The 22,975-nt window shown below is 42.0% G+C and overlaps 1 protein-coding gene across 1 annotated transcript in view; it reads left to right on the top strand.

Annotated features, from left to right (window-relative positions):
- Positions 1-22,590, top strand: part of LOC104932048 (retinal-specific ATP-binding cassette transporter) — a 37,283-nt gene extending 14,693 nt beyond the window's left edge. Inside the window, exons 13-50 of the mRNA XM_027272368.1 lie at positions 1,636-1,841; positions 3,002-3,178; positions 4,004-4,226; positions 4,423-4,644; positions 4,926-5,130; positions 5,236-5,328; positions 5,948-6,157; positions 6,363-6,540; positions 6,670-6,801; positions 7,166-7,305; positions 7,397-7,534; positions 7,874-8,055; positions 8,232-8,337; positions 9,329-9,534; positions 10,473-10,527; positions 10,788-10,826; positions 11,286-11,452; positions 11,559-11,683; positions 11,800-11,898; positions 12,029-12,310; positions 12,529-12,561; positions 12,652-12,757; positions 12,839-12,913; positions 13,119-13,288; positions 14,063-14,240; positions 14,441-14,556; positions 15,069-15,216; positions 17,672-17,795; positions 17,947-18,076; positions 18,226-18,346; positions 18,633-18,695; positions 19,004-19,110; positions 19,996-20,137; positions 20,352-20,486; positions 20,776-20,879; positions 21,100-21,192; positions 21,287-21,536; positions 21,951-22,590. Coding sequence (XP_027128169.1) covers positions 1,636-1,841; positions 3,002-3,178; positions 4,004-4,226; positions 4,423-4,644; positions 4,926-5,130; positions 5,236-5,328; positions 5,948-6,157; positions 6,363-6,540; positions 6,670-6,801; positions 7,166-7,305; positions 7,397-7,534; positions 7,874-8,055; positions 8,232-8,337; positions 9,329-9,534; positions 10,473-10,527; positions 10,788-10,826; positions 11,286-11,452; positions 11,559-11,683; positions 11,800-11,898; positions 12,029-12,310; positions 12,529-12,561; positions 12,652-12,757; positions 12,839-12,913; positions 13,119-13,288; positions 14,063-14,240; positions 14,441-14,556; positions 15,069-15,216; positions 17,672-17,795; positions 17,947-18,076; positions 18,226-18,346; positions 18,633-18,695; positions 19,004-19,110; positions 19,996-20,137; positions 20,352-20,486; positions 20,776-20,879; positions 21,100-21,192; positions 21,287-21,536; positions 21,951-22,067 — 5,397 coding nt within the window. The 3' untranslated portion in view covers positions 22,068-22,590. The remainder of the gene's footprint in view (positions 1-1,635; positions 1,842-3,001; positions 3,179-4,003; positions 4,227-4,422; positions 4,645-4,925; positions 5,131-5,235; positions 5,329-5,947; positions 6,158-6,362; positions 6,541-6,669; positions 6,802-7,165; positions 7,306-7,396; positions 7,535-7,873; positions 8,056-8,231; positions 8,338-9,328; positions 9,535-10,472; positions 10,528-10,787; positions 10,827-11,285; positions 11,453-11,558; positions 11,684-11,799; positions 11,899-12,028; positions 12,311-12,528; positions 12,562-12,651; positions 12,758-12,838; positions 12,914-13,118; positions 13,289-14,062; positions 14,241-14,440; positions 14,557-15,068; positions 15,217-17,671; positions 17,796-17,946; positions 18,077-18,225; positions 18,347-18,632; positions 18,696-19,003; positions 19,111-19,995; positions 20,138-20,351; positions 20,487-20,775; positions 20,880-21,099; positions 21,193-21,286; positions 21,537-21,950) is intronic.
- The last annotated feature ends 385 nt before the right edge of the window (positions 22,591-22,975 follow it).

The following is a 22,975-nucleotide window of genomic DNA, read 5'->3' as shown; positions in this document are numbered from 1 at the left end:
CAGGCCCCCTTTGAAACAGAGCAGGCCACTTAGCACGGCTATAGAGCCGCTTTCCCGTCCAGTAGGCTGAAAGGTGGGGAGAACAAGCCTCCTGTCACCCCCCTCCTGTGTATCCATTGTGGAGCCGGTGATGAAGTGGAGAGTAGGTGGGAGTGAGTCACCCCCCCTATGAGCTCAGTGCTGTTTTAGTGCATTGAAACAGACCCTTGCGTCTGTGAAATAAAAAGGGGGCAAATCACTCTATCCATCCTTCACGCCTTCCCTCGTCTGATTTAAAGGGGGCAGGGGGTTGAGGTTTTTGAAGAGAGCCCTATCAGTGCAGGCATCTCAATCTGTCTCTTTGTCTCCAAGTTCAGCGTCGAGACCCTTCAGAGCCTCACAAACAAACCCAGGCGCTTCAGCCAATTAGATATAGCTGTCAGCCAGGACTGGGCCATAGGATAACTGCTGCAGTTAGCATCAGGTCCTCTCACTCTGTCAGGGGTATGTTTCTCACACTGAAATCCTATTGGAACATGTGTATCAGCGAGAGTCTTTCTTCTCAGCCCATCTCCGAGCGAACATTATTGTGTCGTGAATGTATAGTTCCGTAAAGATGAATGGGGAAGTGGTCTCTCGTCTTTCTTTGAGAGCTCTCGGGGTATTGTACAGTAATGTGAATGGAGACATTAGACACAGTGTACAGAGCAGTGTGTGTGTGTGTGTGTAGGGTGGGAGTTTCACATGGCAATTACGTATGTTTCATAGAGAGGGAGATAGTATGTGTGTGTGTGTGTGTTCATATACATGTGTGTATGTTTCTCCATGTATGAGTGCGTGTGATTTTCCCATGTCACCACCTCGCTGAAAGATGGTTCTGCTAAGAGCTAATGGGAATTCACATGATTACACACAATCTGTGAGGGCGGGGTTTGAAAATGTTTTGGTGTCAACAGAATATGAACATGAGTTTAGATTTATTTACCCTTTTAAACTAGTTTGAAGAACATAGACATGTTTTTCTTACTCCAACACCAGGAGACAGTTTCTCTTCTATCGTTGTTGTTTGGTTTGTAGTTTGTTTTAAGCAACGCTGCATAAAAAATATGTATTTTTGTGATTCAACGTCCCCCAGTATAACTAATATTATGTACTAGTCCAGCTCTGCGTCTGTCTTTCAGCCTTTTATTTCACAAAGCTCTCACCGACATCTAAAAGTCTTAGCTTGTTCATCCTCTTCTGTCCTTCGCCTCTGTCTTTATGTCCATAGAGGCTGCTGAGCATGGTTACATCACCCGCCTGCCCAGCTTCTTTTCTGGGTCAACACAGTCTCCACAGTGCTACTATTTTATGGTTGAAAATGACACAATGTTTTAAGATGATTGTGCCAGTAATTACCATAGTTTGCCTAAAGATTAGTTCATGTACTCTCTATATATTCTTATTTAAGTGGTTAATAAATTATAAGTACTTCATAAATTATGGTGCAGGGGCATTGAGGTTTGATACTCAGCGGTTTTACCTGTCAGTTGTTTCCTTATCAGTGCACAGTGAACGTCGCAGTTCATCCATAATACATGAACACACATGTATTCATGGAGTCTAACCGCTGCAGCTGAAAAAAACATAAAACACTCTTTTCTCCTCTGCTTACAGTGCATCAATCTGGATAAGTTTGTGGGTTATACAGATGAGTCCCAGATGACACATCAGGCCTTGTACCTGCTGGAGGAGAACAAGTTTTGGGCCGGCGTGGTCTTCATGGACGTGTATCCGTGGACCACAAGTGTACCTCCGCATGTCAAGTACAAGATTCGGATGGACATTGACGCAGTGGAGCGGACCAACAAGATTAAGGACAGGTCAGTAGCAGCTGTGTTGAGTGATGACCGCAGAGCAGAAGATATATATTTTTTTGTCTGGTTAGCTGTGCTGCGATTCCTTGGACAGATACTGATCACCAGTCCTTTAAGGGCCGTGGTTTCCAAAGCATTTGTGGAAGCTAATTTATTGCACAAAGAAAATTAGGGTAATGTTTTTATTAGCAGAGGTGGAAACAAGGCTAAACATAGGTACTTTCCAATACATTTCATAACAGCTGACCGATATGCATACCCACAAGGGTTAAGCAGAATAACGTTTAGACTACCCAATCACCCTGACAACCTACCATTCCTTCATTTTTTCATGTTGTTGCCGCCGTATTAATGAGGCAATTTATATGGATTTGTCACATTCCTCAGAGGAGGAAAAGAAAAAACCTCTGAAGCTGGCCTCAATATGTTTTCTAAAGTCTCTTGGTGGTTTCATATTAACTCAATACCTGCTCTTTCATCCTCCCATGTGAGGCCCTCACATGCATTTTCCTTTCTCTTTGATCCCCCCCATTCATTAACAGACAGTATGTCAATAGCCCCGGGAGTGAACAAGCAGTTTTAGCTGTTTACAGGACACCAACAGGCTGTAATAGAGCCAGCGGGAGTCCTGCCTCTATACAATTGAATAATCAGATTGTAAGACGGCTTTGCCTCGGACTTATCCGCTTAAGTAAAGGCAGCGTACATGTGGTTTGTGTGTGACTTTAAAGACTCTGGCTTTGGTTGTTTGATTATCATTACAATGTATGGAGAATGGAGGATGGTGACTGTGCTTGGGGATTATTTAATACAACAAAAAAGGCTTAAATCCTTTGTTTGTTTGTATTATCCTGTGGTCGGGTGGTGTAGTGGTTAGCACTGTTGTATCACAGCCTGGCTGGGGCCTTTTTGTGTAGAGTGTGAATGAATGAATTTCCAGGTACTCCAGCTTCCTCCCACAGTCCAAAGATGTTCAGGTTAATCTGTGACTCTAAATTGCCCCCTAGGTGTGATGAACTGAGCCTGTACCTGGACAGGTACCTCGCCTCTTGCCCATTGTGAGCTAGGATCGGCTCCAGACCTTGATAAGTGGTCAACGATGACTGAATGAATCATCTTGTGGTCACATTTGTTTAACCAATAGCCACCTCTGCATCCTCCCTCAGGTACTGGGACCCCGGCCCCCGAGCAGACCCCATGGAGGATCAGAGGTACATCTGGGGAGGCTTCGCCTACCTGCAGGACATGATTGAACACGGCATCATCAAGCTTCACACAGGCAGAGACTGGCCGCTCGGCGTCTACATCCAGCAGATGCCGTATCCGTGCTATGTAGATGACCTGTGAGTAAACTCCTGGTGGATGATTTATCCAGAACATCTATAGCATGGACGACCCCAAAAGAACCTGAATAATGGCTACATCTGGCAGTGTTATTGCTCTGATACTGATCTATTACTATGAAAGTGTGACAGATGCATTGGAGGAATGCAAATCCAGATTTAAAGTGGAAAAATCCCTGAACACTGCCTCATTTAAAGCTGGGTTATTTAAGCAATACAACATTTTGATGTAAACAAACTTCACCATAGGTGGATTAATACCTGATATTCAATTAAAAAAATCAACCATGAGTAGACAAGACAGTGACCCTTTTACTTTTATTCAATCCTTGATGTTTTTTTTTGAATAATTAAACCGGCATTCTTCATTTTATCCTTTCACATTGTCATAAAAAAGACGATTTTACATCTGAAACTGAAGGAAGGAATCCTCACATGCATCCTCACAGGACAGGATTTTCATGTTATTACAACATCTATCAAATTATTCTGTTTATGGAAACAATTCTAGTCAGAATTGTTGCAGTCTGTGTTGTCTCCAGCGTCCATCTCATTGTCTATGGATCAGATTTCTTGGGGAAGAAGTTAGCAAACTGTTAATTTTCATTTTGCCACCGGGTGTCACCAAAACCTGAAATTTTCAAACCCTTTATTTTTTTCTCACGAAAACTTCAGTAACTTAAAGTTAGAGATTTGTATTATTTTATATTTCTATTGAGAGATCAACAGCAGGTCAAACACAGATTTCACACAGCTTTATGGAAGTTTTTTGAATCCAGTTTTGGGGTGTCATCCTAACCTTCCCACTTCAATCTTCTCCTTTAGCTTCATGATCACTCTGAACCGCTGCTTCCCGTTGTTCATGGTGCTGGCCTGGATCTACTCTGTGTCCATGACCGTGAAGGGAATCGTGCTGGAGAAGGAGTTACGCCTCAAAGAGACTCTCAAAACCATGGGGGTCAACAACGGAGTGATTTGGTACACGTGTTTCATAGACAGCTTCATCATGATGACTGCGAGCACCGCGCTGCTCACCTCAATCATCATGGTGAGAAGAGAGGGGGCGGGTAGGAGAGAGAAGGAGGCCCATGCTGATGGGATGGGGTCAAGTTTTATTAGCTGGTTTTGTAGAGTGTCATGGTGCCCTCTTGTGGATGATTTTAAAAAGCTCCATTCATACATTGGCTCTTTGTTTGAGTACATAAAAAAAGACTCATTATATCATCTTCTTCTTTCTCTCTCAGGGTGGAAAGGTGCTGAATTACAGCAACCCCGCGCTTGTCTTCTTTTTCCTGCTGACGTTCACCGTTGCCACCATCATGCAGTGTTTCCTGATGAGCGTGTTCTTCAACAAGGCCAACCTTGCAGCTGCCTGCAGTGGCATCATCTACTTCACCCTCTATCTGCCGCACATCCTCTGCTTTGCCTGGCAGGACCGCATCACCACCAACATGAAGATGGCTGCTGTATGTGTGTTTTTATGTGTCATGGGTTTTACAAGAAAATGCGTAGATACTGTTTAAAGCTGCAATATGTAGACATTGGGGGGATTTAGCACCACCAGTTTCACAGCGTCATTCGGTCTCGACCCAGGTCTGAAAACCTTCCCTCCTCCAGGTAGTCCAAAATACCTTTAGTACAAACACTAATAATACCTCAATGATGCTCTGAGCTCACAGACCAGGCAGCATTGCTAACTGAGTAACTAAACTAAGTAACTAATGTGTTTGTCATCCTGTTTCTGTAGAGTTTGTTGTCTCCGGTGGCCTTCGGCTTCGGGACAGAGTACCTGTCCCGGTACGAGGAGCAGGGTTTGGGTCTGCAGTGGGACAACATCCAAACCAGCCCGTTAGAGAAAGACACCTACTCCTTCCTCACCTCCATCTTCATGATGGTGTTTGATGGTGTCCTCTATGCTGTCCTGGCCTGGTATCTGGATAATGTCTTTCCAGGTTGGGCTTCAAATATACTGCACGATTTACTTTAGACACTGTTTTATCCATCTATAGCTTCTACAAGTTTACTAAACTCTATTATATCAAATATCTCCCTCACAGGACAGTATGGCATTGGTCGACCATTCTACTTCCCATTGCAACCTTCGTACTGGCAAAGTTCTCCACCATCATATACAGAAATGGAGGATCAAGGTTAATAAAGCCGACTCTAAAATCTTTTACATGCCGGATGACCAGAGGTTTGTCATTTTACATAGATCTGCAGTGGGAGAAATGCAGATTCTAATTGCTCCAAGAAAAGGTTTTTAATTCCCACCGGAAGATTATGACTGTATTGAAAAGGTCAATATAGGATATATAATAAGTCGAGATTTTCTCTCTTGCACCCACCAGCCTTCCTGGAGCAGGGACTGAATCAGCAACTTGGTAGAAGACAGTTTAGTCGGGTGCACGTTATCGGCACAGGGTCTGAAACCAGGTCCTTTCTTTGAAGAGTCAACCTTCAAAGTATAGGTCACCATAGCCAAACGTATTGTTTAAGTTAAGAAGAGTTTTCTCCGAATTTCTTATATAAAAATGAACAAAATCAAGTTTTAACTTCTTCTCTAGCCTTGAGATCCAAACTAGCATTTTATTATATTCCATTACCATCTCTTGCGAGTGGTAAACCAATAAGCAAAGAACATTTCACCAGCAAGATGCATACATACATATTCAACTGTGAGAAGGAAACTTTTCACATGTGCTGGAGAAAACTTTACAAAAACACTTTTTAAACAGGAAATGTCTCTCCCATCTGCCCCTTTTTCAGATCCTGAGAAACCAGAGCCACCCAACGTGGAGAAGGATGCTGAGAGCAGGTGCACACCAGAGATGTACGCCTGTAACGGATCGGCCAGCAGGAAAACCTGCAAACACCAACATAAGAGGGAGCGCCTGGAGAGGGAGAGAGAGCTGCTGAGAAGACAAGAGGAAACTCCGAACCAGGAGGAGGAGGAGGGCCAGGAGGAGGGGACGGAAGGTGAGGACACAAATGCAGAAACACTGTATGTTGTTGGGAACACACTGAGGACATCTAGTGGACAGGATCTGCAAGACAGCTGTAACAGGCCATGTGACGTTCATGTGAAATACCCATAAATTGATGGATTACAATATGTAAATTTTAATATTGAGACTAAAGCTTCATATAATCAGTCTGAGTCTGGGTCTGTTTCTCCGTGCAGGTCAGCTGTTCTTTGAATCCGACCCGTTGAGCCTGGTTCTGGGGGTGCAGATTCAGGACCTGGTAAAGGTGTTTGCTGGAAGCTCTCGCCCTGCTGTGAACTGTCTGAACATTAATTTCTACGAAGGGCAGATCACGTCCTTTCTGGGGCACAATGGAGCTGGGAAAACCACCACGCTGTAAGCTGAAATCAGATTGAAATCTCTTTGAAGGTTGTAAAGTTGTTTAAGTTCAACCTGGACAGAACTTTCCATTTGAAAAGTTAGCAACTCCTGTGTCTTTTGGTGTCACATGCTCTTCTGCTCCAGGTCCATCCTGACCGGCCTGTTCCCTCCTACATCTGGCACAGCCTACATTAACGGAAGAGACATTCGGACTGACATGAACATCATCCGCTCCTCCTTGGGGATGTGTCCTCAGTACAACATCCTCTTCAAACAGTGAGTTTACATGACAGATGCTGCTGACAGGATGGGAATCAAATTAACGGCGTGCGTGCAGTGTTTCCGGGACGGAAGAGTGAAAGGAGCTATTCATGCTGAAGAACAAACTAAAATGACTTGTCAGTTTTTCTTTGTTAAAAGTTCCTAATTGGATTTTTTGAAAGTTTAGAACCTGATTAAATGCGGGACAAATCAATGTTCTCCAAAAATCAAAGGCTGGCTTCGAGAGCTGGTGGTGAAAGCTGATTTCCTGATTTACTTCTCCATCCCAGCCTTTAAATGATTCCCACAGTCAGAAACAACAATGTCACACTTTGCCTCGGTAAACCTCGTCGTAATTGCTGCCCTGTTTTTGTTGCAGTCTCACGGTGGAGGAGCACATCCTATTCTACTCTCTGCTGAAGGGTCGGACTCAGGCGGAGGCGGAGAGGGAGGTCGAGGACATGCTGGTGGACCTCGGGCTGCCACACAAGAGAAACGAAGAGGCTCAGAACCTCTCAGGTGGACCACTTGATCCTCTGTGTTTGTGATCATTTATATTTCCTCATCGTTGTTTCTGCTCTGAACAGTCGCCTCTCACACACTCCCACAGGTGGCATGCAGAGGAAACTGTCAGTCGCCATGGCGTTTGTCGGAGGGTCAAAGGTTGTGATCTTGGACGAGCCCACCTCAGGAGTGGACCCCTATTCCAGGAGATCCATTTGGGACCTCCTACTGAAATACAGAGCTGGTAAAAGTGTCTCATTTAACCCATTAAGCTCCACATTTTAGCCCTCCAGGTCTAGTTTTTACTGATACACTTAAAACACTGAAGGATGAAATCTTTTGCAGCTTTGCAGCTCTCCCGAGGCACTTTGATTAAGTAGTGAACTGATCAAACGGAAAAATTCAGCTACACAGCTACAACAAAAGCAAAAATCGCACTCTTAAAATCAATAATCTGCTGGCAAAGACACTTCAAAGTCATGATAACTTTTTTTGGTTCCATCATATTGGGCTGGAAATGTTCCTTAGATCCAGTTGACATGTCAATAAAAAGCACTTTATTAAAAGTTGGGTGACTCTGCAGGCCGGACTGTGATTCTGTCCACTCATCACATGGACGAAGCCGACCTGCTGAGCGACCGCATCGCCATCATCTCCAAAGGACAGCTGCACTGTTGCGGATCCCCCCTCTTCCTCAAGAACTGCTTTGGAGTCGGTTTCTACTTGACACTCGTACGGCGGATGAAGGATCTCAAAAGAAAGGAGGTGAAGTTTGCCACAGTCGCTGCTCATAATGTGTGTTTCCTCAGCTGTCTGTTTGTTTCTTTCATCATTGTTTTTCGCACAAAAGAGAACACACACTTTTCCTCCCGCTAAAGCTTCAGTTTTTTTTGGCAGGAGTTGTTTGAATTTTTTAAATGTGTCTTTGCTGTTTCCATCAGAATGATTGTGACTGTGCCTCAGACTGCTCCTGTTCCTGCTCCATCTGTACCAGATACAAAGAACAGTCTCAGAACGAGCTGCAGCATCTAGACAGAGTCATGGATGGTATGTATTTCCCTTTTTACTGCACACATCTCCCGTTCTTCTATCCTCTTTGGGAAAAACTTTAGACCCTGTGAGTGAAGGCATTTTTGTGAAGTGAGGACAGTTTGGCTGGTCTTCACTTCTTCAAAGAGATGTTTGAGGTTTAACAACTTTTTCTGGTTATGGTTAAATTCAGATTTGCATTAAGGTTCGCATAAAGTTTTAGGTAAGCCATGTTTGGTGTGGGTTATTTTATCTTTGAATTATGTTGTTTTATTTTGAATTATGTTGTTTTATCTTTGAATTATGTTGTTTTATTTTGAATTGTGTTGTTTTATTTTGAAATATGTTGTTTTATCTTTGAATTATGTTGTTTTATTTTGAATTATGTTGTTTTATTTTGAATTGTCTTGTTTTATTTTGAATTATGTTGTTTTATTTTGAATTGTGTTGTTTTATTTTTGAATTATGTTGTTTTATTTCAAATTGTGTTGTTTTATTTTGAATTGTCTTGTTTTATTTTGAATTGTGTTGTTTTAGCTTTGTTAGATTTGGTTTAACATATAAAAAATATCTATATATATATATCTATATATCAATAACTGAGTTAAGAATTAATAAATGAGTGAATAAGCAACAATGTAAAGTGGTTAAAACTCAACAATAATATTAATATTAATATTAGTCATTGTTTACTGTAGGAAATTGAGATAATAGGTTTTCATGGCCTTTGAGTGAATGAAGGTCCTCACAAGTATAGCAGTGTGTGTGGACTGGTTGATATTCTTACGACTGTCCCACTTATTCAAGTTGTAAAACAGATTCAGGCTTTCTTCAAATGTATAATTTAGTGGTGCGACTTGAAATGCAATGATGCAAGCACAAATTTATTCATAACAGTGTTTGTTTTTTGGCATAATGAGCAGTTTTCTCTTCCTTTGTCACGTTCTTGGTTTGGGAACACTTTACTCTTAACGCTCCCTAAATGATGGTTCTTCTGTCTTCCTCCCAGGGGATGTAGACAGTATCACTACTCTCATCCACCATCACGTCCCTGAAGCCAAACTGCTCGAGATGATCGGCCAGGAGCTGACCTACCTGCTCCCCAATAAGGGCTTCAAACATCGAGCGTATGCCAGCCTGTTCAGGGAGCTGGAGGAGACACTCGGTGACATGGGCCTCAGCAGCTTCGGCATCTCTGATACCTCACTAGAGGAGGTAGGGACAGCGGCCGACATCATCAACAAGTTGTGTGGCGCTTTAATGCTGCTGTCAAAACAACTTACAGGGTTCCCACATCCTGGAAAACCTGGAAAACTGTTTTCAGTCCTGGAAAACACATGAAAAATGAAAGAAAGAGTTGAATGTCCTGTAACATCTTGTGTCATTTGATTATAGATTCAGGTGTAAAGTTGAGTCTGGATTTGTCAGGTGAATTTTAAATTGTACTATTTGGGTTATTGGTGTTAATAAAAGTGATGTATTTCCTTTGCACCTGCCAAGCATAGAGCACAAAGGGCTTTCCAAAAAAACACATTAAAATACAATGATGGAATACTATAAATAATACTCACGATATTAAAACAGATCATTAAAACAAGACAAAAGAAGACAGCAAGGCACAGAGAGAAACATATCCCTGTCTGTTATATCAGACTAATCATCTCTGAAAATATGCTGGAAAAGTCCTGGAAATCAAGGAGCAACCCTGACTTTGACTTTTGGATTTAATGATAAACCATGATTTTTTCAGCTTTGTGATTTCTGATCATCAACCCAAAAAACATCCACAGTCAGATAAAAGAAAATATTAATTTTGATTCTGACTTTTGATATACTGCAAAAATGGTTCATCTTAACAACTTAACTTTTTGTTTATCACTGCATCCTTAAAGTCTTGTTTTCATAAAAAGAAGGAACCTTTGCTATACATCTGCACTAGAATCAAGAATAAAGAAAAATTGTACAAATTAATTGTATTAACTATATAAAATCCTTGAAATGGTATTGGAAACAGATCAAACTGGCATAAATGAGGGATCTTAAAAACCAAAACGAATAACATCCTCTAATCATGCAACTTCAGAACTTTCACATGGTATTCAATGTGTGAAAAGTTTTGAAAGTTTCAATTCTTTGTGTCTTCTTGTCTCCAGATATTCATAAAGGTCACTGCAGACGGAGAAGCAGCGAATAATGCCACCACTCCTGGTAAACACCGCCGGTGATATTCCACATGGCCTTTCTCTGGAATTGAGTTTCTGACCCGTTGCCTCGTCTCTCTAACGTGTTTGTTAATCCGTTTGGCTCACACCTGTTTTTTTATTTTTTTATCACGCTGTTATTGTCGTGGATTCCCTCTAACTCACCTCCCTCACTCTAACATTAGCTTAACTTGTCTGGTGTTTACATGTGATTTGTCCGTTTTTAACCCTGTAGTCTGTGTGTGTGTGTGTGTGTCTCACCTGTAGAACAGTGGATGTTACAGCGGAGAAAAAACGGCAAAGAAGGTTAGAGACTTGAGAGCCAACAGACTTTTCCTTAAGCTTTTTTGACCTGGTATGTCAGATTTATGTGAGATTTATCACATATCGTCACAGACAACACGGTATTCTGACATTAAAATCAGTTTCTGTGATCAGTAGTTAAGGCAAGCCTCACACATCTTTAAGTCCAGTTTAAGTTTTAGCAGTTTAAGTGACCCAGGTCTGAAGCAGATGCTTTTCTTATGTGTTTCTGCTTGCTTCTGCTGTTCACCGCTCTGCTTTAAATTCAAATGCACACATTTACTCACATTTATTATTTGTCAGCTGCCTAGTTCAGATTTTAGGTGCTTTGTTCAGTAGAATCTCAGCAGCAGGAGTGCTGATCCCAGGCCTGCTTGTCCAGCCTCCCTCTCTCTCTCTGCTTCATCCTGTGCAGATATTTTACGTGCACTACTTTACCGTATCTTTTCTCGTTGGTTGCAGAACAAAATGGTGTGACGCAATCTAATGCCCATGATGCATCAGACAGCAGTGAGGGGAAGGGCTCCAGGCAGGTGAAAGGGGTCGCTCTGATCCTGAAGCAGTTCCATGCGCTGCTTGTGAAGAGGTTTCACCACGCCATAAGAAGCAAGAAAGACTTCCTGGCACAGGTACAGGATATTCTTTTAATAAAGAATTCAATAATGATATATTCATATAAACAGGGGTCATTTTTCTCTTACTGCTTGCTCACTTGTGTTTTTTGGGGGATTTCAGATCGTCCTTCCTGCCAGTTTTGTCCTAGTCGCTCTGATCTTCACCATGATCGTCCCTCCGTTCGGAGAGTATCCAAGTCTGACTCTGACCCCCTGGATGTACGGACAACAGTTCACCTTCTTCAGGTCAGACCTCATGTAGCTTTAGACGAACCATCAGTTGTGTATCACATTAAACACTGAGGTGCCGGACTGATTGGTGGCGATGAAGTTGAGTTCATTTTCTTCTCATCCGTTCCTAGTAACGAGCAACCATTTGACCCCAGAATGAAGCGCTTCACAGAGAGGTTACTGCACAGACCAGGCCTGGGGACACGCTGCATGCAAGGGGAACCACTAGGGTGAGTGTCAGGACTCCTGCAACTTGCAATCAAACATTTGGAGTTTATGCAGGCTAAGAATATAAATGTAGAAATCGTACCTGTGCACATCACTCTCATTAATCCTAGAGAGTTTTTTTTCTGCCTCCAGGATGCCCTGTAATGACAGCACATCAGAGTGGGAGTACCCGGACGTCTCTCCCGTGGTCTTCAACATCTTACAGAGTCCCGAGTGGAACCAGAGAAACCCGTCACCTTCCTGCCAGTGCAGCACCAGTAAGAAGCTTACCATGATGCCCATCTGTCCCGCCGGAGCTGGAGGACTGCCCCCTCGCCAACGACTCGAGGCCACAGGAGACACGTTGCTGGATCTGACGGACAGGAACATCTCTGACTACCTGGTTAAAACCTACCCCAGTCTTATCAGAACCAGGTAGGTTCAGATAATCATAAAACCCTTAAAAAGCATGAAAACACACATCTCGCACCAAATAACAAAAAGATTCAAACGTGACAGAATGACGATGACGCTGCAGACAAACACACAGAAAAAGATCCTGAAGCCATCATCGCTCTGTAAATCATTTTGTTTGACCACACATTCAAATAATTACCTCCATGCTTGATTAAATTCTCACTTTCATTTCACAGCTTGAAGAGCAAATACTGGGTGAATGAACAAAGGTAATAATTTGCACTTTATTGCCGTAATGAAGCAGTCTTTGTGCCTGCAGTCGGTGTCGGATACTGAGTGTGGATGTTCCCTGTCCTCAGATATGGAGGTCTATCAGTAGGAGGACAACTTCCCATCCTGGACGTCAACCCCAACGACATCCAGAATGTTTTACAGCAAGTTGGACAAATGCTCAACATCACAGGGGTACTCGCTTCTGTTCGGTTACAGCGTGAGAGTGTGAAGTCCATCAAGTGAGTGTATTATAATGAGTGTTTTCTTTCACAGGGTTACTACTGCAGACTTTCAATGAGGGAGCTCGGCCCTTTCTTACGATACATGGAGAGTGAATTCAACGTAAAGGTGGGTGGTCTCCACAAATAGCAGAGACATAATGTCTTTACAGTCATAAAGTCTGCTCAGATCACACGCTTTCTTTAATAGCTTTAAAAGCCATTATGGTTTCCATAGTATACAATAAAGGTCAGCATGCAACTCCCTGCACTGTATCATTATCAAGTCAGAAGTTTGTGAAATGTGTTGAATAACCTCTGCTCTCCTCTGTCAGGTCTGGTATAATAACAAAGGCTGGCACGCCATGGTGGCCTTCATGAACGTGGCCAACAACGCCATCCTGCGCGCCTTCCTCCCCCCGTCCGCCAAACCCGCAGAGTTCGGCATCACCGCCATCAACCACCCTCTGAACCTCACCAAAGAGCAGCTTTCTGAAGTCACAGTGTGAGTGTTTTCTTTTCTGTTTATTCACCACCCTTTAAAAAAACGTATATCATGAATTTATTTGCACATTAATAAATGCAAATGTTACAAAAGATATGCACATGCGGGCTATATGCAAACACGCCTTTAGCTGCATATAGTGAGATATACATGAGTTTAAAGTAAACAGTAGAGGATGGAGACTCGAGGGAAGATAAACAGAACTACAAATACAAAAAAGAAAGAACTCCAACAGACTGTATTTAATACTCACGGGAGTCAAGTATATTTTATTTTCAGGGTTCAGTGTTGTAAAAATAATGATATATCTATATTTATTTATTTATTTACTTATTTCTTGCTGCATTGAGCAGATACAGCCCCTGCTGCTCTTAACAAAAGCTTTGACAAAGAATAAGCGTGTAAGATTTCGGGGCCTTTATTTAGAGAATAAAACCTAGAAATGGAATATAATATTTGTAACTATGTTTTTATTGGTGCAAGATAAGAATAATTATGTTTTTGTTACCTTAGAATGAAACTTTTATATCTATTGGTCTTCTTTCCTCCAGTCCTCCATTATAAATGTTTCTACAGTAGCCCAGAACAGACAAACTATACAGAGTTTGAGTTTTTCTGCTTGCTTCACAGCCATTGTAGTTTCTCAGTTACCCTAGGGTGACATGAGGAGGTTGCAACCAGCAGCCACACTGCTAGAAGCCGTTAAATCATGAACATTACGTTCCCAGACAACAGACACGGCACAGTAAAGTCTTTCTCTGCTTCCTTCTTCAGGTTGACCACTTCAGTAGATGCCGTAGTGGCGATCTGTGTTATTTTCGCCATGTCCTTCATCCCCGCCAGCTTCGTCCTCTACCTCATACAGGAGCGTGCGACCAAGGCCAAGCACCTGCAGTTTGTTAGCGGGGTCAGCCCTTTAGTGTACTGGGTGGCCAACTTCTTCTGGGATATGGTAAGTCGAGCAGGGTTGGAGTCACTATAAAATGTATCCTCTTAATATTAAAATGAAGATTTTAAATCATTTCAAGCAATAAAATGTTTATTTATGTGTCGTATTACCGGATTTAAACTCCAACTTCCATCTGGTTATTTCTGTATAACGGTTCATTTTTCTTTCCCTTCTCACCTGTGACTGCTTTATTTCTCCTCTAGGTTAACTACTCTCTCAGCACTGCGATGGTGGTTGGCATTTTCATGGCTTTTGACAAAAAGTGTTACACATCACCAGCCAACCTGCCAGCACTAATAACGCTGCTTCTGCTTTATGGGTACGGCTTTAGTTTGGTTTGATTTGGTTCAGTTTTGTTTTTCACTTCGAATCAAAACAATGAAACACAAAGAGAATATGAAGGTTACAGACGTGTGTTAGAGTTATTGAAATTCATAACTGAACTAGAATCATTACTGACACTGCTTCCGGAAGGAAGGAAGTAAAAAAAACCATGAAAGGAAGGAAGAAAAAAACACAACAGGAAGGAAGGAAGGAAGAAAGGAAGGAAGTAAAAAAAATGACGAAAGGAAGTAAGGAAGGAACGTCGTTTTTTTCCTTCCTTCCTTCCTTCCTTCCTTCCTTCCTTCCTTCCTTTCGTTGTTTTTTTCCTTCCTTCCCTTTTCGTTTTTTTCCTTCCTTCCTTCCTTCCTTCCTTCCTTCCTTCCTTCCTTCCTTCCTTCTTTCCTTCCTTCCTTCCTTCCTTTGTTTTGGAAATTTAAAAAAAAGGCGTGTCAAAAAGAGGAAAAAAATAATAACATTTCTGTTTTCTCTGGCTCTGCTGCCTTACAGGTGGTCAGTGACGCCCCTGATGTACCCCATGTCCTACTTGTTCAGCATCCCAAGTACTGCATATGTGTCCCTGTCCTGCATCAACCTGTTCGTAGGCATCAACTGCAGCGCCATCACCTTCATCCTGGAGCTCTTTGAAAACAATCGGGTAAGGGCCGACCTTTTAAACCACAAAGCTTCTAATCTTTCATTGCAAAGCTGCATCAGTTCTTTTATTTGTGTGATTCCACAAACTTTTTTCACAAAAGGTAGATTACTTTTGGTTCAGCAGTATTTTACTGTAGAGCTGTGGAAGTTTCTGGCGTGCACGGCTTCATCTCTCGAAAAATGCTGAGAGTCGTAACAACCCACAAGGGGGCAAAGAGGGTAATCGTTAAATGCAATGATTAATAAATGCACAAAGTTTTGGGTCATTTGGGCATAGCACAACAAACTTTATGATAGCAAATAAATATTTACACATCCAGCAGACACAGAGCAAAAAAAAAAACAGCTCCTGAGAAAAATATTGAGACCTTCACCTCCAAATGCTCTTCTATGTTCACTGTCTGGTTGCTAACTTTGTCTGCTGTCTGCTAGTGTCCAGTGGGTTTATCAATGATCTATCATTTATTGAGCTTTTCTTCTGCCGCCTGCTGCAGCTGGAAACAAGATGGACGAGAGAGGTGAACCAAAATAATAAAGCTGTGTCCGTGAAACCAAAACAATACGCTGAAAGGTGTTAAAAAACACCTTTCTCACATTACACATACCCGAACATTGATAAGCGCAGCTTCAGAGAGCCACACACTAATATTTTATTATAAACAATGGATCAAGTTCTCGACTTCTGTTTGTCAAGTGGTTAGAAATTCATCTCCACATGAATGCTAATGTCGCTTCCTGCCTGCTGTTTGTGTAAAAGGAAACTGTTTGCTCACACTTTATGTATTCAGCTTGTTATGCCGCACTGACGCGGGCCAAAGAAAATCAATAAATGCAGCTTTAAGATTAATATTGTCAGGAAGTTTGCCCTGCGTAGATGACTCACACTGATTCTTTCCTTTTTAAGTCAATCTTTTCTTTTTGTTGATGAGTCATAGTGATTCATAGCTTGCAAGTAAATCCAGTGTTCGACAATGTGAAACAGCGGCTATACATCGGGCACGTACACAAAGATACAGATGATAAATGCGGTGCAGCTGTTGGAGCAGAAGGACAGGATAAGTCACAGACGAGCAGGGCAGTGGAACACTGTACCTGTTCGACAGGCGAGGAATAGACAACCATGACAACCGCCAACAGTTTTTGCATGCGAGTCTTTTAAGACAGAAACGGAGAAGCAGGTGGAAAACAATGCACAGATGCTGCTGTCATGATATCCGGTGACTTCCTACTAAAACTTCTTTTTAGCCAGATGCTTCGCTCCACTGCACATCTGTACTCCTCTTCTCTGCTCTCACTGATAAACATCACAACCGATGAATCATGAGAGAGCCACGAGAAGTGGAGTGACCCAATATTTCTGTTACGTTGATATTTCCAGCAGTCTACAATTTGAGATTCCTCATCGGCGACAGTGAATCACTTTTTTATGTTATGCAATCATTATTTGTCCGCGCATAAACAACGTTTTGTTTCAGAGGACGCGTGTAGCAGGCGGAAAATGAAGATCAGTTTTTAGGGTTTGGCGTTGTAACATTGGCAGACGTCTCTACATGTGTGCTAAGAAAAGCTGAACATTGATCTCTGGAGTTTCTCTTCATACAGAAGTCTCAATCTTTCCTAAATCAAGAGATGACAACAACATGATCTCACATCAGAATGTGTAATTAAATATGGAAAGGTCAAGTGCTCCAGTTTTATATGATGACGATTTTAAAAGTTGAACAATGAGCAAAAAAATACTACAATATGCAACCTGAACAGAATTTTAGTAACAATTTCTATAAAGGCCTCATCTATAGTGCGTTATGAGTGCATTCATAATGATTTATGACTACACATACTGCTTTCTGCACTCAGTCATACAATATTATAGATGTGACTTAACTAGTTATAACTTGTGCATGCTCTTAGAGAGCTTATAACACATTATGACTACCTATGCACACACCTCAACGATCAGCTGCAAAAAGAATTCATAGTATGCTATAACAATCCATGCAGTGTCATAAGTTATTACTGTATGTGTTCAGTAAAGTCCATTTTGATGCATTTGTAATAAAGCATCTGCAGTTATAATTTATTATAAGCCACATCTATAATGCTTTTTATGTTTTAGTGCATCTGATGTGTGTTTATAAGTGTAGTCATGAAGCACTGTGAATGTATTATTTCTTGCTGTATTATTATGTATTAATTCACTATGAATTATTACCAGAAGTCCTTTTCAGTGCATTAATTTGTCCTGTTTCCATGAGAATCGTAACATTTCGACGTGATGCAAATGTGCGAGGACACAATGCATCTGATGACGTCGATGCAGAATGTTCAGAAATGAGTCACAGGTTAAATTTAGTTTAATTATCATGTTTGTGTATACTGCATGCTGAATGTTGAAGTGTTCTATCAGTCCTGCACTCGGGTGAAATGTGGATTGACGTATGTGTGCATGTTGCCAGTCTTTGCTGATGGTCAACGAGTGGCTGAAGAAATGCCTGCTGGTGCTCCCTCATTTCTGCCTGGGGCGAGGACTGATAGACATGGCCATGAACCAGGCTGTTACTGATGTTTATGCCCGATTTGGTAAGCCACGTATACATGGATATCTATTATTTATTCATTATATGTTTCACAATTTCAATCCCTTAAAAAAATATTTCCTGATACGACTTTTGTACCGAGTGAACAAAGACTTTGTTTTCAGTACAGCCCTGACCCTCGTCTCTGTTTTCAGGTGAAGAGTACACAAAGGACCCCTTCCGGTGGGACTTTCTGGGGAAAAATGTTACTTTCATGGCTGTGGAAGGCTTTGTCTACTTTATTTTCAATCTTCTGATCCAGTACCGGTTCTTCTTGGACCTCTGGTAAGAGACTGGCTGAACTCAGCTCACAAGACATATCAATCTCTTATTTTACACCACTGTCTTGACACTCATATCCGCCTATTAACAGATAAAGTGTAGCTCTGTTGTACTAGATTCTTCTCCACATGATTTTCTTTCCCCCCCTTCAGGTTATCAGACAACAAAAAGACTTCAGTACAAGATGAGGACGATGACGTGGCAGCAGAAAGGCTGAGGATTTATGAAGGAGGGAGCAAGACAGACATCCTGCAGATCAGAGACCTCTCTAAGGTAAAATATCTGTGGTTTCCTCCTGACCATTCGAAAATGTCATTTTATTTGTTTTTCAAAGTCGACCTCGGCTTTGTTTTCATTCGTCCTTTCATCCATATTCATACTGTGAAGTTGAATAAAATGTCAAATAACAAGAAGAGGGGAAACAGTTAGAGTTTAGCCACAATACCTCAGAGGGATACATGCAGCATACAAGGATCACCCCTCACATTGGACTTACAGCACCCTTTGCAGAAATGCACAATGATTCAGTTAGCATTGTTTCTATGCCTTCTCTGCACAGACCTATGTGAGCAGGAAGAGGGCAGCTGTGGACCGGATTTGTGTCGGTGTCCCTGCAGGAGAGGTAAAGTCACTGAGTTCATCTACACACAGAGCTACTGCTCTCTCTCTTTTTAAATATTACTCAAGTTTTCAGTCTTTTTGTTTGCTGGAGTACACACTGATTAAGCTGCCACACGGACTATTAGAGTAGCAGATAAATATGCAGTATTTACCACATAGAGATAATGAAGTATATTTACTGTGTATCTGTATCTTTATGCTCTTTACATTTCTCTTCATTTCTTTAATGAAACTGATTATTCAGAGTCATTCTCTGTGAGTGAATGTCCTCCCGGTGTCGAGAGCCTGATTATCCTTTTGTCCCGTTAGTGCTTCGGTCTCTTGGGAGTTAATGGAGCTGGAAAGACGACGACCTTCAAAATGCTGACTGGTGACACTGATGTCAGCTCTGGGGAGGCGACTGTGGCTGGTTACAGGTACATAAAGATCAGTCAAAAGTGTCCCCGGTCGATACAACACAAACTCTCCTGTTCAGGACTGGATCAGATGGTATTTGTAAAATGCTTTTGGTTTATCCTGCGTTGCAGTTCCAGATGGGAGACAGTCCAATGAGTTAGAAAGTTTAAACACGGGAAGGTCAGACTGACATAATTCTGTTTGATGACACTATCTGACTATAAAACAACTCATGTGCTACTCTGGATAGGAAACAGGAGCTCGGTACCACGGCTTGACAATTAGTTTTTTGCAGATTTAAGTAAATGTTTGTTGTGGAGCTATTGAAAACTGATTTTCGTGCTAATATTTTATCTGTTAAAAGTCCAATTTCCATTTGAACATGCCCATTTTTTCCTCTCAGAATCATTGTCAGGTTAAATAAGCCCATCAAACTGCATTTGCACCATTGTTGGACACAAAACTTTTTAAAACCCAAGATTAATGACAGTCAGGGGTTCCAGCCTTCCCCACTTTTTTGGCTTGCGACCCCTTTCAGATACAGAAATATGCATTTGTGACATCTCCTCACAGGTTATGGCCTCAGTGTGGACATGATTTATGAGCAAGAGTTCTTCCATTATTTCATTTGAAGGCTATTTTGAAGGCTAAAGAGGTGAAAGTATCACGCGTTATATAATAAACGATAAAAAAGAAATACAACAAAAGTATAATCTTTCTTCTTTCTTATCTTGTGATCCTGCAGCTTTATCTGGGGATGAATGAAGATCCTAATTTTTGATAAAAGCAAATGTAACAATGTGACATGTTTATCTACTGAACCCCGCCCTGAACAGTTACCCTGAATATTGTTTTCTTATCATCTTATTTGCTCAATGAAAGGTGCCTTTTGTCTTGTTTTGTAGCATTGTGACCGAGATCCTGGACGTGCACCAGAACATGGGCTACTGCCCTCAGTTTGATGCCATCGACGAGCTCCTTACCGGCAGGGAGCATCTGTACCTCTACGCTCGTCTCAGGGGGGTACCTGAGTCCGAGATCCCCAGAGTGAGTGGGACTCTAGCGCTGCATTTTGTTAATTGTGGTCTTGTTGGTGTGCATTGTCTCTCTACTGCTGTTCTGTGTTCGCTAATGTTTGATTTGTCCTTTGGATTCTGCTGTTATGAAGGGCTCATTTAACAGCCCATTCTAAAAAGCGTAAGTCACTTCTGGATGGATGTGCCCACCAAATAATGCACGTTTCTGCCCCCCCCCCCTATAGGTGGCAGAGTGGGGCATCAGGAAGCTGGGCCTGACTGAGTACGCCGGGTGCTGTGCAGGGACCTACAGCGGAGGCAACAAGCGCAAACTCTCCACAGCCATCGCGATGATTGGTTGCCCAGCTCTGGTGCTGCTGGTGAGTTAGCCAATGATGGGCAGATCACGAGCCCATTGTTTGGGTTTTTGGGTTTTATGCAGGGATTTATCAATGAAATGGTCTATGGATCCAGATGGGAAGCCATATGGGTTCAGTCAAGCCTGGCCTCGAATGTTTTATACATTGGCAGGCAACTGCGCAGCTCAATTCAAATTGGCATAAATCTAAGATCTTTGCCATATGCTGGTGGAGATAAGGATTTGGTCTCTGTTCATATGGAAGTGTGTGATCAGGGACGAGTTTGTTGTTTGTTTGTGTGTGTGTCTAGGATGAGCCCACGACGGGGATGGACCCCCACTCACGACGCTTCCTGTGGAACGCCATCATGAGCGTCATTCAGGACGGCAGGGCCGTGGTGCTAACATCACACAGGTTCGACTTCTTCTAAAGAAATTAAAGCCAGCGCACACATCTGCTGCAGCAGCTGACCAAACACACTTAACTCTTCCGCTAACAACTGTTGATGAAATCATGGCTAGACTGGCTCTCGCCTGATTTTACCATAGAGATCTGCGAAATTATGATTTATTGCTCGTAGGCATGTAATAGCAGCAGTAAAAAATAAAGATGGATTATGGTTGTTTTACACCAGTATGGAGGAGTGTGAGGCCCTCTGCACTCGACTGGCCATCATGGTCAATGGGACCTTCAAGTGTCTGGGTACCATCCAGCATCTCAAATACAAGTAAGAGGATTTTGTGTGTTTTAGCAGGCTCGTGTAGTGTTTGGTTAGAGTTGATTAACAACATTCAAAACACACCGTGTTTCCTTTGTTCCAGATTTGGTGACGGCTACGTGGTGACCATGAAAATCAAGGCAGCTAAACCGGGATTGTCCCCAGATCTGGAGCCGGTCGAGAGCTTCATGGAGAGCTCCTTCCCCAGCTGTATTCAGAGGGAGAGGCACTACAACACGCTGCAGTACGAGATCGCCTCCTCCTCCCTAGCCAGGATATTTCAGCTGGTGGTGGCCAACAAGGAGAGGCTCTCCATCGAAGACTACTCTGTTTCCCAGACAACACTGGACCAGGTGTGTATGAACCAAGACAAAGACAACATGTGTTTCATAAACTTACATAATATGTTGAATGTTTATTCACTTATAAATATTACATTTTCTTTAAAAAAAATCAATCAAACATGCTTTTCTTTGTGCTGATTGGCCGTTTATCATTACAGGAAACAGTAATGCCACCACGCACCCCATCAGAATAAGACAACAAGTCACATATTTTTGCTGCCAGCAGCTAAACTTTCCACTTTCTGTCGTACAAAATAAGATTAGAGTCAATATTTAAATATGTTATACTTGGTATTTATACATAGCGGTTAAATATCTTCTTCTAAGCTTGAAATTTGAACCATACTGCTGCCGAAACTTCTAAAATTATGACGTGTGCCATTTGTTTTATTCTTTACTGAATCGATTTGTCCGTCGTTGCAGGTTTTTGTCAACTTTGCAAAGCAACAGACAGGAGAGGACGAGGACGTTACGTTACACAGACGAACAGCCGGCGGAAGAAAAGACATCAAGGTCTTACCAATACAGAAGAAAACATGAAGCTGTCAGTGTTACTCTGCTGGGCAGTAATATAACTTTCTCATCCCACAATCAAAAGGCCACTTGTAATATTTCAAATGCTTTTTAGAGTAGGAGACAACCCCGGCCAGTTACATGCCAAAGTGAAACATACATCCAGCCACAGACAAACTTTACAAGTCTTTGGCTCATGACACATGACTTAGACTTCACTGACTGGCTTGTATAAATTTGTACATATATTGTATGTATAATAAATACTTCAGCACCTTAGAAGCAGTATTTTTTTTTTGGAATGTTTACATTAATGCACTCACCTCAAATTTTATGTGAAATATGTAAACAGGTGTCATTTTATGTTTTTTCAACAACTCATTTATTATCGCTTCCATTCTTCTTCACTTCACATTCAAGTGTTTCTTTGTCTGCCCTGTTTCATACGTCGTCATGTCATGTCAGCACAGATAGCAGAAGAATGATAGCTGTAGATAAAAAAGGGCTTTATGTTTTGTATCTGACCAAATAAAACATGCTTTATATTTCACACTCTGCACAGTGGTGACTCTCTGATTTGTGCCACATCATCCAAATAATAAAACAGTCCGAAGTTTCACAATCCATATGTGCAGGGCAGTATTTCTCCAATATTTCAGCCCTCACTTGTTTTCTCTTAGAGCTGCTGGATGCTACTTCGGGTTATTTAGAAAGAAAAAGAGTTGGAGAGCTTTCCACTCCCACGATAACTCCACTGACCTCTACTGAAGAGCCAAGAAAGCTACTTGCAGGTCAGTGGAGTGGCTGAGAGATAGCGTTGCATCTGGGCCAAGGCGACGCTGCTGAATGGCTTGTCACAACCTGGATTTATCTGACACACAGTCCAATTACTGTTCTCCTGCCGCAAGTGCTGGTGTCTTTGCCTCAGGCCGCCC

This window comes from Larimichthys crocea, chromosome II (genome assembly GCF_000972845.2).
Source record: "Larimichthys crocea isolate SSNF chromosome II, L_crocea_2.0, whole genome shotgun sequence".
In the NCBI taxonomy this organism is placed as follows: Eukaryota; Metazoa; Chordata; class Actinopteri; family Sciaenidae; genus Larimichthys; species Larimichthys crocea.
The sequence above is the reverse complement of the archived record's forward strand: the minus strand, read 5'-3'. Positions and strand labels throughout refer to the sequence as shown.